At 44.2% G+C, this 14,896-nt stretch overlaps 2 protein-coding genes across 4 annotated transcripts in view; one reads left to right on the top strand and one right to left on the bottom strand.

Moving 5' to 3' along the window:
- The window catches only part of LOC135216121 (uncharacterized), a 212,560-nt gene extending 210,304 nt beyond the window's left edge, over positions 1-2,256 (bottom strand). For 2 of the 3 annotated variants that reach the window (XM_064251170.1, XM_064251172.1), the window contains exon 1: positions 2,102-2,256. The gene's annotated coding sequence lies outside the window, so the exon portion shown is untranslated. Of the gene's footprint in view, positions 1-1,973; positions 2,035-2,101 lie in introns of those variants that run through there. The other variant, XM_064251171.1, reaches the window with a different exon arrangement.
- Positions 2,257-5,943: 3,687 nt separating this feature from the next.
- The window catches only part of LOC135216116 (WASH complex subunit 3-like), a 118,261-nt gene continuing 109,308 nt past the window's right edge, over positions 5,944-14,896 (top strand). Inside the window, exon 1 of the mRNA XM_064251158.1 lies at positions 5,944-6,117. Coding sequence (XP_064107228.1) covers positions 6,073-6,117 — 45 coding nt within the window. The 5' untranslated portion in view covers positions 5,944-6,072. The remainder of the gene's footprint in view (positions 6,118-14,896) is intronic.

Genomic DNA, 14,896 nt, shown 5'->3' with positions numbered 1-14,896 from the left:
CCTCATCTTGGCCTTCAAAAAGAGGCCACGAACACTACCCCATGATTGGAGCACTTAACCAGCTTGTCACATATGTACAGCCAAAGAAGCCAAATAGTCACAAACTGGCTAGATTTAATTGAACTTAATACAGAATTAAAGACAGGCCAAGTACTGGGACCTATGATGTCATTCAGTGCTAAACTGGAAAATGACAGTAAAAGGCTTAAGAGGTGTAACAGGAGAAAAACTCGCAGTACATAATTGGATTGTCCATACAGTAATGCTGAATGGTAGTTCGCATTTAAATGCAATTCTAATGAACTTCACATCCATTACACAACTATTAATTTTGTTTTATACTAAACAATGTACAATTTACCCTGAAATATGACTGACAAACAACAATAATACAATGGCTACATGAAGTACAACTTACATGATTGTACCATCCATACATCTCTCTCTCTCTCTCTCTCTCTCAATAGCGTGATTGGTATATACTAGACACAACCATACTGATAAAAACAATAACAATATACACATGTAAGGGATGGGTGTAAGAACACGTTACTGGTTAAACCTCTCATACTTAGGGCAAGAAATTATAATCTTAATCTAAATTGTGGCTGTCCGTTCCCCTAAAGGCTATAACTAGCAGTGTAATAATGTGTATACAACCTTCTAGGTTAGAAAGATCAAGAAAATCCAGGGAGGAGCCAAGCGTGCAAAGGGCATGCCCCACCAGGTAAGGACCCAGAACCCTATAATTTAGAAAGATTCTGCTCTTAATCTGGTTAGTTGGTAGGTTAAGGATTCAGTGACCTGATAGGTTAGGTTATGATGCAACCCTGTGGCCTAACTGTCCTTTTCATGCTCTATAAATTTTTTGGTGATTGTTGATAGTATGCACACCATGAATTTTTTCAGTTGGTTAGGCCTATATTAGGTATGAGGCAAGTAATTCACCGTTTTCTGATTAATGCACTGCAATCAATTTTGGTTTTCTCCCAACCAAAGAGCCAAACTCCCCAATGGGGGGCCCCATTATTGATCCATGTAAAGGATTGAGTGAGACAGCAGCAAATGGTTTATAATTGCAATAATGGTTGGAAATGCATAAAACCAAAGATAATTTGGGAAAATGAATGTGTACTTGGTTATAAATTTGTATACCTATTAACCTAAACCCCAAAAGGATCCTTAAAAAGCCTTTACCAAGAAGCTACCTAGCTTGGCTAGGTACATCTTACTGTGGGTTCCTTACAGTAGATCTAGGTAACAACTCTGTGTGGGACATTTCTTTGGGAATTACAGTTTCCTATCAAGTAGTATTTGGGTTGCTTATTAAGAATTTACCATTATTTTTTTGGGGGGGAGAGTAATTAACCCCCAGGGGATAGCAGTACTAAATGCAGCAAAATACATTTGATGTCCTAGCTCCTAGGTAATCCTAGTGGCTGTCGTATTTGCAAGACCGTTCCTTGCAGTCCGTGCGTAGTTATGGCCTAGAATTACCTTTCATTTCTTCAATTGCTATTTTAACACATGATTTGACTCGATTACATGTCTAGCCTTCTGATGCAATTTTCCATTCTGGGTTTCCCGAAAGACATGCTACGAACCCTAGGATACGTAGGCCTTGTTGGTCCGAGTTATTAATGACTTTTACGGTATACCTCCACTGCAAGTCCAAATAACCCGTTTAATAGCATAATTAACTGCCTTTCGCGTCAGGGTGTAGGCCTAGACTAAGCTGGATTACGAGGAGCTTAGGGGGAACTTTTGGGTGTTGTCACTCGATCTACGATTGTTTTGATTTTTCGTCTGTCCTCACCGAGGGAAACTATGAGTCATCTATGATGCAAATTGCCTTAAACTGAGCTAAATGAAAGCTTCAAACTGGTTCAACATGAGAGGTGAAAAAATCAATGCTCAAACGGCACCAACTTAAAAACTTTAGTATCTTTTTTTATTTGAGAAACGTAACCTACCTAGTCCTACCCATCTCACAGGCCACCATGCAAGACTAACTGCCACCTAACTGAATTTTTCAGTTTCAAAATACATAAAATGGACCCAGTTGTGTTAAACAACATGAATCTGGCTCTATTATACATACGGCAGGAGAGAGTCGATGACTGGTTTGCTAAAGGGCGCAGCAGCTGTTTATGTCACTGTCGTAATGACAGTTCACAAGTTTCAGCAGACGCCATTGGTCTGCACCATTCGCGCCCCCTGGATGCGCGCCATTAAACTATCATATATCAGGCCTGTGGTTTAATAACTGTGACTATTCTATAAGTTATCTCATATTGTCTCGGGCATAGGTAACTAGATGCGTCTTGAAACAGGGCTGAAGTGCTGTTAAATCATATACGTGAAGTCTTTTGCAGAGGAAAGGGTAAACAAAAGTGACATTAAAGGGGAAACTTGCAAATTCTTCAGCACACCCTCCCTTTAAAATGAAAAAAAAACAGCGCTACTTATCCGTACATTAATCATTAGATGAGAATTATTATCGTATGTTCTACCCAGTGTACATAATTGACTTATTATCCACTATTCTATGTTTCGTCATTATCTGATATTCGTGTAAAATCTGGTAGATTGAGATGCCCTTTTTATATAGACCTGGTTCTGGGGCACTACCCATATATTTATGGTGATCAAAATAACACATAACACAATGAATCACAGATTTACGGGGTATTATCTCTTATAGTTGATGTGACTAAGGCAACTGGGAAAATTCTGGTTGTTGAACTGGTTAAAAACAGTAAGCTAGGTTAATGAAGTAACCATTCCAAATATAATGAATTGAAGATAATGGGCGTTACGGAATTTTATCAGAACATTTAGATTATCATATCATTTTAACAATAAGAATCAGAATGACATAAATTACACTGATGGCCAAATTGGTTTTTTGAAAGCCATGCATGCCGTTAGAAACTAATATTATAGGTAGGCTAGACTCAGATCAATTAATTATTTGTCCTCCATGCTGAAATGACGTAAATAATCCTGAAAAAAACTGACATTCTTGACCCGACACTAATAAGGTAAGCTCGCACTCCTAAAATCTTAATGTTTTAGTAGGAAGATGACAAGACTGGGCAACGTATCACATAACTACAATCTTTTCTTTTAACAATCTTTTCCTGTGTATGTTCAATACAAAATTTCAAGAAACAATAACCACCGTTAAGAGGAGAGAGACTCACTTGTTGGAAAGGAAGCGGCCCACACTTATACCAAGGTCGGAAGCATCAAAAGCTTCACGGTTATTGATTAGGTAACTTTTCTTCTTTAGTGAGACCTTGTGAAACCTATATTTGATTGGGCTGTTGGGTGCTTGTCTTTCTTTATTTCATAAGGGCATTAATAATTCAAAGAATATCAAGCATCCTATTGAACATACGCTGCGAGTTGCTATAAGCGCAAGAATACTGAGGGAATTCTATATCTCAATAGATGTATATAAAATTTTAGTAGTTTGAAAGAAATCGATTCCCTGTATAGACTGGCTATGACACTCATGGACTAAACTGAGCCAGCTTCCTTTCTCCTGTCTCAACGACTTATGAAAATTCTCTTACAACACTTGGAATAATAACAGCTGCTTGTCGGGATTAATAGTTGTCCACTCAATGATTCAAATGGCATTACTTACAACTTTTAACATGTGAGACGCTAGCAGTGTGATATGCAGGTTGCTTGAATATTTTTCCGTTTTCCAACATTTTGTGACTTAAAAATCTCTTCCTTTCCTTTAAATTCAATTACACATTTAATTCAATAATTACGCAGAACTGAAAATCTATAGGTATACAGATATATTTAGTGCATGTCTATGTACAGGGAGCTTTACACCAATGATACATGGAGACTAAGGCACAAGGTAGGCAGCAGGGTAATTTAGCTATCAGATTACCTCGATATAAAAGATAATCAGCATCCTAAGCCTCTGCTTCGATATATTAAATATGAATTATAGGCTCACAGATCAGTCTACTTTCTTTCGCGCCCTCGGGCTTCAGTAAAAGAAAATAAGAGATGGAGAGGAAGGTGGTTTACTTCAGGGGGAGCGGGGAGAAATAAATATTTTGGGGCACGTAGAGATTGGGGGAGGGTACGTCAGCGGGGAGAAATATATATAATATATGTATATATATATATATATATATATATATATATATCTATATAATATATATATATATATATTACAAATGTATGAAGGCAAATCCGTGATAAAAATAAGCATAGACTAAAAATTCGCATAATGAATAGGACAAACCAACTCGGTATACCTGAAATATGTGTATTTGGGGAAAAAAACCTTCTCCTGGCTAACATTACCTAAATATGGATTTCATGACAGATGAAAATACATAAAAAAAAGATGAAAGCGAAATACGACGAGCTTCATTTGGACAAGATAAAACGAACCATTATGACTACATGGCCACTCACGATCGAGAAAGAAACAAAATCTCAAAGAGCGTGTTGAATAAAGAGATGGAAGAAATTGTAAACCAACAACTTATCCAAGAAATGGATGGAATTTGAACATAGGACGATATGTCATGGACCTGAAAGAGAACAACAAAAAGTAGTTTGGACAGAAAATTTCGACTATCTTGACAATCGTAAATCGAGACAGGTAGCACAACGGATTCAATAAAATGGTGGACAAAAAAAAAAAAAACTTTTCGGCGATATTTCGGATCTCAGTCTTGTAAAAGCTCTCTTTAGTGATAAACAAAAGGAAATAAACAACAGAAACAAAAGCCGTTAAGTACATGAAAGGAACAGGAAGTTCCTCAGAAAGTAGATTTATTACAGAAGGCTCGATGGAACAGAACCTTAAACATGAAAAATATAAGCAAATAGGAACTGCAGAATGTAAATGAAGGTGAAACAGAGCCTGTCTGAATAATAGAAACTAGTTTAAAAAGTACTCTTAACAAGTTGCGACGAAAATTCAAAATTGCAGAAGAGGAAAAAAGAACACCGAGGGGCATGAAAAACACCTGCATATGAAACAAATCGTGAGATAAATTAAAAATACAATATTTCATAAAACAAGAACGAATGAACTTGAGGATAAAAAAAAGTGGACGGGCTAACTCAGAGTATATGAAAATGAAAGAAGTAAATGTAAAGTTAAGAAAACGGGGCAGCTGGAAAAACAAAATTACTGATAGATCAGTCCACTTTATTTATATAAATTACAAAGGGAATACTGGATGGGTAAACTAGTATACCAGGATGACTGAGTTAAAAAAAAAGAAATACTGGAAGTTGAGTCGAGAATCAATCATCTCATGCAAAGATCAAAGTACTTAAATTGCTATGAGGAAGATAACTAGGTATACCCTTAATATGAAGTAACTTGTGCAGATAAGATTAGGGAAAAGGGCGTGTTGGTAAATAAAGTTACCATATTCTTCAAGTAAAAGCACGGAAAGGAAAAAATTTGGTGGTTGCTTTTTACTTAAAGGTATTCCATTTATTGATTCGATGTCTACGTCTGATGTCAATGTTTTTTATTTTACTGATGAAAGCTGCGTAGGAGACGCTTTGACTTGGATACACAACATAGGAGACGGTTCAGCAATAAGAAAAAAAAGAAACACAAAAAATATGATATTGAGACTTTTAATTAGAGAAGTATTCTTACTTTTGAGTGGTGTGATATTGGTTATTTAATGGTGTGTCTACACTTTGTAGTGTGATTCAGTGTATGCCATTATAGACATGTGCTTTAGAAAATATAAAAGGAAAACCGCAATTAACCCTGCAAGCATATTTTAACTTGATACAAGAAAAATTGGGAAAGAGAATGTTATAATTTATAATATAAAATTAAGACTTTTATAATTACGCCTACAGTGGTTTCAGCTTAGAATGATAAAAAGGAGTCGGAGCACAACTATTCTTCAACTCTACCAGGAATACAAAGTGCTGATCAGTGAGCTGTTACAAAGCTTTAATCCTAATAAACTACTATGGTCATTGACTCATTGCCTCCGCCCCCCACCACTGTCTGTCACTACTTCAACTGTTCAACTTCACAAATGCGTCAAAATGATAAGGTCTTCGTTAGTCACTCCTCATGTTGACCTCTCGAAGGTAAGTAATGGAATTTTTCACTGATTTAAGTATTCAAAGCTGGAATTAACTTTCAGCTCGAGTAAATATGAAGATTTACCCTAATAGCTTAGGTAGCCTAGGGGGAAACACTGCCTTGGATCCATCGTACTCAGGTGGATCAGCCTTATTCACTCGATATTTAATTGGTGAAACAAGAATACAATTACATCTTTAAGCATACCATTCAAAAGATTGAAGTTTCGTCAACATAGTGTGATATATGAAAGCGCCATACAAACTAAAATATGCATGTGAGGTCTTCGTAAAATGTGTTTTCAATGCAGTTTTTAAATCCAATATGGCGTCGTCCGTCTCCGGTCCCTTTCGTAACCAGCGTGGTCCTCACGCCCTTCCCAGCCCACCCAGCGCTCATTTGAACAATGTTAGCTTTTATAATGTAACGTTTATTGATCTTACTCAAGATTGCAGTTATAATCAGCTCAATAAAACAACATTTTGTTGCCTATATTAGTGAAAGTATGAAATTTCTTATTCCTTAGGGTCATGGTTTGAACTGAAATTCATTTTTAACTTGTAATCAGTGGTTTTATCCTTACTGCCATCACAGCTGAAACTCCACAGTGCTTATTTGATTGCAATTATACACATTTTGGTCTTAATTCACTGCAAATTGCACTTGAACTACGTTGCAGTAACTGTTTCCTAAGCACCCACTCCACACACACACAGTTGCGGGCAGCACACGACTACACTGGTTATGAGGTGCAAAGCTTTATTCTCTTAATTGTTTACTTTACCCATTACTTAGTTTAACTTTACTTTGTTACTTCAAAATGTTTATTTTAATTCATGCCTATTATCCCCTTTTTGCAACCAAATTAACCCCAAAAAATCACAGATATTTCTAAATTAGATACAATCCAATATTTGTTCCGACACGGCATACAAACCTTCGGTCCTTTTACAATAGGAAGGTACTAGCGGCAGCTGGATAGGTCGTAAGCTTTCGAACAAGGGGTTCGGTAGTTAACTGCTTGTCCGACAGGCGCGCGCGCGCGCGACTGGTAGGTAAACAAATCACTTTTGCTTTCGGCCTGCTGGCGTGTGGACGTGTATCATCGCTCTCTGCCCGCTTCATCGTCGTTTGCTTTCGCATGATTGTGTTTTTCTTTTTCTAATTATCTAGTGAAACTGAATTGTAAGTACAATCATTTCATTGAATTCAATTGTGAATTAAAGGATCTTGGTGTCACCACGCCCTCCGATTACCCGAGTGCCGGGACTGAAGGGCGTAAGTGCGGGAATTCATTTTCCCAAGATGATCCTCGTATTGCGTATGCTCGGTGCCGAGGGCGGGAGCACTCGCTCAGAGCGTATATTGGGTTGGAAATGTGTAGATGAAAATCGTAAGTAAGTGTCTCATTTTCATTTATATTTTTTTGACCTGTATGCCCGTTGCCGAACGAATGCGCTCGGCACGGAAACTTATTTAGTATGGAAGTGGAATCGCAAGTACAGTATTCTTTTTCATTTTCATATATTATTTTGATTGTAGCAATACTCATTTTGGATCAGTTTCCGAGCTTACCCGGAAATTGACCCTTCCCCCTTTTTATTTTTGAATGAAGTGAAATCGCAAGTGCAGTTCTTTTTCATTTTCATTTTTTATTGAGATTGCATTGTTTACTGGGATTCAATGTTTCCGCGATTCCCGGGGATTGATCCTTCCCCTTTTTATTTGTATGAAGTGAAATCGCAAGCGCAGTAGTCTTTTCATTTTCATATATTTTTGATTGCATCAATTCATTATGGATCAAGGTTTCCAGAAACCTTGATCCATAGGTAAGGAATTGATCCTTTCACCTTGCGCTCGGTACCTAGGGCGCAAATGCGCTCGATCCGAGCCTTATTCATTGTGAAGTGAATCGTATGCAAGATGCATTTTCATTTTGTTCCTTATTATTGATTGCATCAATATTTATTTGGTTCAAGTTCCGCTCAGTCAGGAATTGATCCTTATGCCCTTGCATTCGGGCCGATGGCACGATTGCTCTCGGGCTCTTATATTGTTGTTGGGTACATGGGTACTGTGCGGGGGTGGGGAAACGGGGGAGACGCTCAGCACAGCTCAGCTCCCACCCAGATGGCCCTTCCCCTTGGGGGGGGGGAGGTTATCGGCGTTCTTCTCCTCGCCCGATCCGTCGAGCGCGGGGGAGGGCGCTCGGTGCCCGATGTACAATTGTATTAGGGGTCTTCCACTCGTTCGGAGAGGGCTCGGCCCCCCCGGCCGCGCAGGGGGAGGACTTCCCCCCACTAATCAGCTACTACTGTTATTTCCGCAGGTGCTACTGCCACGAGGGTGGACCTTGGTGAGGTATGGGCGTCCTTCCATTTGCAGGGCGTGCTAGTGTCCAGGGGCTGCGGTTCTATGTCTGGGCCCGAACTGCGGTCACCCATGGAGTGGTGAAACGCAACCAGGTGACGACGTCCCTCCTCACCTGGTGTACTCGCCTCACGTGGTAACAGTCTTGCCTACAGCCGCTGTGAAGTGCCGTTCGCCGTACCGAGAGGGGGGCGTGCCGCCGCCGCTCGTGGTTGCCGCGCTGCAGCGACCACACTTCCGCTGCCCTAGAGCTCGCCCCTGGACCTGCCGCCGGTAACCAGGATGTTGCTGACTGCTGCTCCACTTCCTGTTTTTGTTTCCGGTGCTGCCTGCCGTACCTGCCGATTCTGGGCTGACTGTCCATGCAGTTGCTGCGCTGGCTGTCCCTGCCGTTGCTGCGCTGGCTGTCCCTGCCGTTGCTGCGCTGGCTGTCCCTACCGATGCTGTGCTGGCTGTGCTGCTGTTCTGAGATGCCCATACCTGCTGATGTCCGTCCCTTGTTCGTGGTGGTACTACCCAGACTTTGGTCTGTCTGTACAGGTGCGTCCGGGCCCTGTGGCTTCGGCTACAGCAGCCCCGGCTCCGCCCTGGATAGCAGATCTTACGTCTGTCCTGAGGAAGCTGACGAAGAAGAGGAGGAAGGGTGTCGTCGTCGTCGTCTTCATCTTCTTCATCGTCGTCGGCTGCCGCCTCTTCCCCTTCGACTTCTAAGGCTTCACAGCCGAGGAAGAAGAAGGTTGCCTCCTCCCTCCTAAGAAGTCTCCCTCGGGAGATTCTCGGGACCCGTCTCACCTCGGTGGGACGGGAGGGTTCCTTCCGCTGGTCCTCCTGCTCCTTCGGGAGAGCGGGCCCGTCTCTTCTTCCGCAAGGAAGAAGACTACGGGTGGGGACCAGAGGGGTACCGGCTAACACCGGTACTTCCTCGCCTGGTGTCAGTGGTTCTGCCACTGCATCAGGGTCCGTCTCGGCCTCTCGTTCGCGGGAGGTACCGAGTGTACGGTCGCCTACCAGCGACCGTGCAGCCAGGAACCAGACCTCTGAGTCCGCTCAGCGTCAGGTTCACGGCACGGGGCGGAAGACTTGGTGACAGCCGCTCAGGCGACTCTCACCAGACCAGCTCTCACTCTCGCGGCGAACAGCTGGCTACCCGGGGACGTGACGGTCCACGACCGACCACGGACTGAGGCTGGGAAGAGGTCCCTCCCGTTCGCCGGTGCCAGCCACGGCTGGAACCAGCGGACGGTGACGTGCCGTGAGGACAAGCACCGGTCTCACTGTGACAGTGGAGCCTGCAGGTCGCCTGACCGTCGCCCTCACAGAAAGCGACCGGGTACGGCAACCAGCACCAGGCTCTTCTGACACTCGAGATCGGGGCCGCTGTGCTCGTCCAGCCGTTCTCCACAGGCGAGACGGTTCGACCAGGCCTGCAGCTCGATCGCCACCGCGGGTTGACGATCGCCTGCAGCCCTCCAAGCCTGCTGGTTCTGCCAGCCGAGCAACGAGGGAGCGTCAGGTCTGCCTCTCCCGTACCTTCAACCTCCTCGGGTTACACCAGGGAGGTGAGCGAGGTATTGAGGAGTGATCGTGAGGGGGTGCGCCCCTCATGATCCCACCACAACGCCCTACGTGCCAGGCACGGTTCTTGGACCGGCCAGGACGTATGCGCAAGTGGATGGGGAAGACCGAGAGGGCTGTCGCTGTTCCCCCTTCTTAGGAGGAAGGTTCTCGGAATATGCTCTTGTTCGAAGGGCTTAACGGTCCCACTCTGCAAGATTGCTGTGACTTCCGAGATCCAGAGGAACTTTGCCGAGGTTACGGCGTGATTCGTCAGCACAATGACCTCGGGGAAGGATCGCCGCTCCCACCAGCAGAGCCACGTCTCGGCTCGAGTCGTTTTGGGGCCCGAGAAGGGAACCCAAATCGACGGTGGGTCTGCTGCGATCGGAGCTTGCCGACTGTGTTGAACCAGGTAGTCCTCTCGTCTCCGGACAAGAAGGCTCTCTCAGTTCTGGACGGTCGAACAAGCTACTTCACCTCCTCTACTGCGACAGAGGCGTTTCTCACGTGTCTTCGGACACCGTATTTAAATACCCCTTCGGTCCTCCTGAGGTTTCGACCTCGACGAGGACTGGATGAGTCGGAGCGGTATCGGCTCTCTCCTTTCAGGTGTCGATCAGCCCCACCCAGACGACGTTCACAGTGGCGGCAGACACTTACCTACAGTATGAGTTCGTAACCCTCCTCGGGAAAACGTTTTCTCCTGACGATACGTTTTCCCAGGCTCTGAGAGGCCATCGCCGTAAGGCGATGGCTGCTCCTTTTCTTCTCCAACTGCTAGATCCGCTGGGAAGGCGAGCCAGTATCCAATTCCTCCCCCATTCCCTCTCTCCTTACGGCTACGAGGGAAAGGGGAGGGATCCTACAGAGATTTCTCTGTAAGATCCCACGTTAGGGCTGCGCTAACGGGGGGACCTTCGGGTCCTACCTGACGTAAGCCCCGGTCATTGAGGAGGGATCCTGCCCCTTTCTCGATTTCTACGGGAAATCGAGAGGACCACCAGCCGATATCGTCTGACGATTTCGGTGGGGGGTTTCGCAGAGTGCTTAGAAGTCCTACGGAATTTCTAGCGCACTCAGAGTGTTAGAGTTTTGTTTTTTACGATCTCCAAACACTTAGGCGAGGACCCACGGTCCAGAGTGAGCGAGAATCCCCGATAATTTGTTACACGATAATCGGGAACCTCGCTTATGCTCGAATTCCTGTAATTTCTAGCATTTGGAAGAAGACTGCTGCTGAAAGAAGAGTATCTCACAGTAGGCGCTTAACCTGGAATAGAGAAGAACGGAACGGGAACTTCCAGTTTGGCTTGAACTATCGTCTTCGGTATTCTGTTCACCATTGAAGCTTCCTTTGGGAAAGACTTCTCCTTCACTCTCGTTGACTATGGAGAACGAAGGCGGTTCCGATCTCCAATCCTTTATTCTATTCATTTTCCTATAGGGGAAAAGATTTTAGGATGGAGGTCGTGGTACAGAAACCCTACAAATATACTACGTATATTACCCTCGCGAACATGATTCTTTAACAGTTGAATTGTCCGTGGGGTAGGCGCATACCGTAGTTAACTCTACGGTTTGTGACCGAGACGAATTGTATCTTAATGAACTGCAACTCGGGGTTGCCTGCAACCTCCCAGCAGTTTATCAGTTTTCGATTTTAGATACTTGGTATTGTCATGACAACACCAATTCAGCTTTTTGTATTTACCGAAATCCGTTTCGGTTAAATATTAATTGCTCGAGCGTATTCTTTATGCTCGATGGTTCTAGCCGAAGCATTCCTTCGTGGAATAATGGATTACCTGGCAACTCAGGTATGACGAGTCACCGAGAGCTTACTGCGTATTGAACTGCCTGATAGCGGCTCAGTATCAGCTAGGTCTCGGAGATACACGGTCGGTTACGTCTCTCTCTCCCCTGGTTGGATTGACTACCGAACCGTATCTCTGCCCAACAATCATGGACTTAGGTCTCTGATTAACGGGGATTCTCGCAATAATGAAGGACCATCTGTGCTGTGACGCTCGATTTCATCGCCGGCGACATTGCGAGAATTTTCAACAGAGATATCTCTTGGACTCTTTCATCTTTCTGTTTACCCCGCACGGTAACATAAGTCTGTACTAGTCAACCGCTGGCATCGCACTGCGATAATGCGAATGATTTTTGCAGACATCTGAGTTTGTCTTCAAAAATATCTTGTATTCGTAGGTGTGCAATTTCATTGCTCGCCCGAATTAACAGATATGTCAGAAGACATCGCCTACTCTCCGACCTGACAGCTCTACTTCCAAATGTTCAGCCATGAGAAGCAGTTCTTCAGGCAGTAGTTCCCTGTCTTCATACTCGAAGCGCTCCGCTTTTATTGCAACTACGATCCTCACCGGACAGCAATCAATAGCGGTTAGCGTTCTCAGTCTTGGTAGCACAGGTTCAGAATCTTGAGAATCCTTCTCTCGGTTCAGTTATGAAGACGTAGGTGCATTTTATGTACACCTTCGTCTTCAACGTCACATAGTGTTGTTTCTCCTTACCCGAGAATCAGCTATACTATGAGATAACTTGCCATCAAGGACCTCGGTCTCTAGAAGGCAATTGACTTTCGCCTGTTGGGCACATGCCTTAAGAGAGTCATCACCTTGCCGTCTGGCATCGGTGACGAACAAATTATTTGTTTAGTCTCTTGGCATAACCCTGTTAAGGCGAAGGTCACGTGACTTTGCTCGGGTGCTTGGACAACTTGCCTCCTACCGAACGCAGTCAGTAGGCAGCTGTCAGAGCGCCCAAGTCTGTTACGAACTTCGCTGTGGACTTAGTTCGGTTGTTCCATAACAATCTTTTCTTCGTCCTAACGGCTTGTCACAGTACCCATACCATCGACACCCACCATTGAGTGTCGGTGTCCTATCCACTACCGAGAACAACAACTTCGCTGCAGACGGATAGACCAGTATGGGTACAGGACATCACCGAAGTCGAGAAGAGGGATAGGTCATACGACAATTCCCTTCTTTTCCTCTGAGGTAATTGCATGACTTTAACTGCGAAGTCAAGCATCCAGGGGATGGATTCGTGACGCTCGATTTCGTACCGAATTCGTAGCGAAGACTCTGAACCCTTCGGTTCCTGACGATCGGTTAGAGTCCTTCACAATCCCCTCCCTAATGGACTTCACCGCCTTCGATGCGAAGGAGATGCTGCTTTGTCCTGTGAAAGCGCGACCGCGCTTTCTGAAGAAACTCGACATCCCAGGCTGAGTGTTGAAGACTCTTTTCGTCAGCACCAAGATGACCTAGAAGTACACTCCCTCGAGTTACACAAGAACTTCTCCTTGGCGCAGGTACTGAAGGGCAGGGGTCTGGTACAACCAGACCACTGGCACCTCCTTCTACCTTTTGGATATTGCCCACAGGTCCTTGGATCGTTTTTCCTTAGGACCCGTGGTGGCTGCTCAACACGTTGTCTAGCTAACCCAGACCCTAGCAGGCTGAACAGCATCGAGTCCTGGTGTGACTGTAAGAATAGATAAGTGAATGAGAGAGTGACTGGCTCTCTTCCTATCTTTTTCTACCCCTCTACCTGTGGGTAGAGGGATACGGTCATCACCTTGCTGGATAAGGACGAGATGCCGGTGAGCTACTCGACAGAGCCCCATCCTATCCCTTTCACTAGGGATGGGAGCGAATATCCACCACTTCCTCCTACAAGGGGGGGGAAGTGGATGCCAACAAGAGACAAACCATAACGTTGTTGCCTCTTGCAAATAGGAACTTGTTCTTGTTTGCTGGTACGAAGAGATACGCTTGCCTCTCTCTTTAGTACTTGGTCCAGAGGTCTGACCATTGATCCTGCGGTGCACACCCCGATCAATCGGACAGAGGCTTGGATCCCTCCCTCGCTTTCTTACGACCAGGGAGGCTTCCAAGGTTGGGCGAACACCAGTCTGTTCACAAAAGACTCAGATTCCACCACCAAAGAAGTGAGTCTTCCTATTGTAAAAGGACCGAAGGTTTGTATTGCCGTGTCGGAACAAATGACAATTTGTCCAAAATTGCATTTTTCCTAACTATACAAACCTGAGGTCCCTACACATAGCCCCACCTCATGCCACCCCTCACTCTGCAGTTTTTGCTGGGCCAAAAGCAAAGTGATTTGTTTACCTACCAGTCGCGCGCGCGCGCCTGTCGGACAAGCAGTTAAACTACCGAACCCCTTGTTCGAAAGCTTACGACCTATCCAGCTGCCCGCTAGTACCTTCCTATGTAAAAGGACCTCAGGTTTGTATAGTTAGGAAAAAATGCAATTTTGGACAAATTGTCATTTCTAGCCTTGTCATCACTGAGCAGACGACGGCAAAATTTCATCGTTGCCAATTCAGTGGAGTTTCACACATACGCCGATGCATTTACAAACTGTTTTCATGATTTCTAGTTGTCATAGTAATGCAATAATGATAAAATTACTCTAATATATATATATATATATATATATATATATATATATATATATATATATATACGTATATATATATATTATATATACACAGTAGTACCTCAAGATACGAAAGGCTCTACTTACAAAAAACTCGAGATACGAAAGCCAATGCGAAAAATTTTACTGCTCTACATACGAAAAGTTTTCAAGATACGAAAGGTTGTTGCTGTAAAGTCCCGAGATTCGCCTGGACCACCGAGAACGATTTTAAAACTCCCGCGCCGCCAACTGAGTAAACTCGCCACCATCCTCCCGCTCTCCCATTGGTTCCTGATGCTAGTCACCCCATAAGGTCCTGCTCTCCTATTGGTCAGCATCTACCCCTTGTGCTTTAAGTATCTTATTGGTAAAAGGATGCTG

The sequence above is a fragment of the Macrobrachium nipponense genome, chromosome 6, assembly GCF_015104395.2.
Source record: "Macrobrachium nipponense isolate FS-2020 chromosome 6, ASM1510439v2, whole genome shotgun sequence".
NCBI lineage: Eukaryota > Metazoa > Arthropoda > Malacostraca > Decapoda > Palaemonidae > Macrobrachium > Macrobrachium nipponense.
This window is presented reverse-complemented; position numbering and strand designations above follow the sequence as displayed.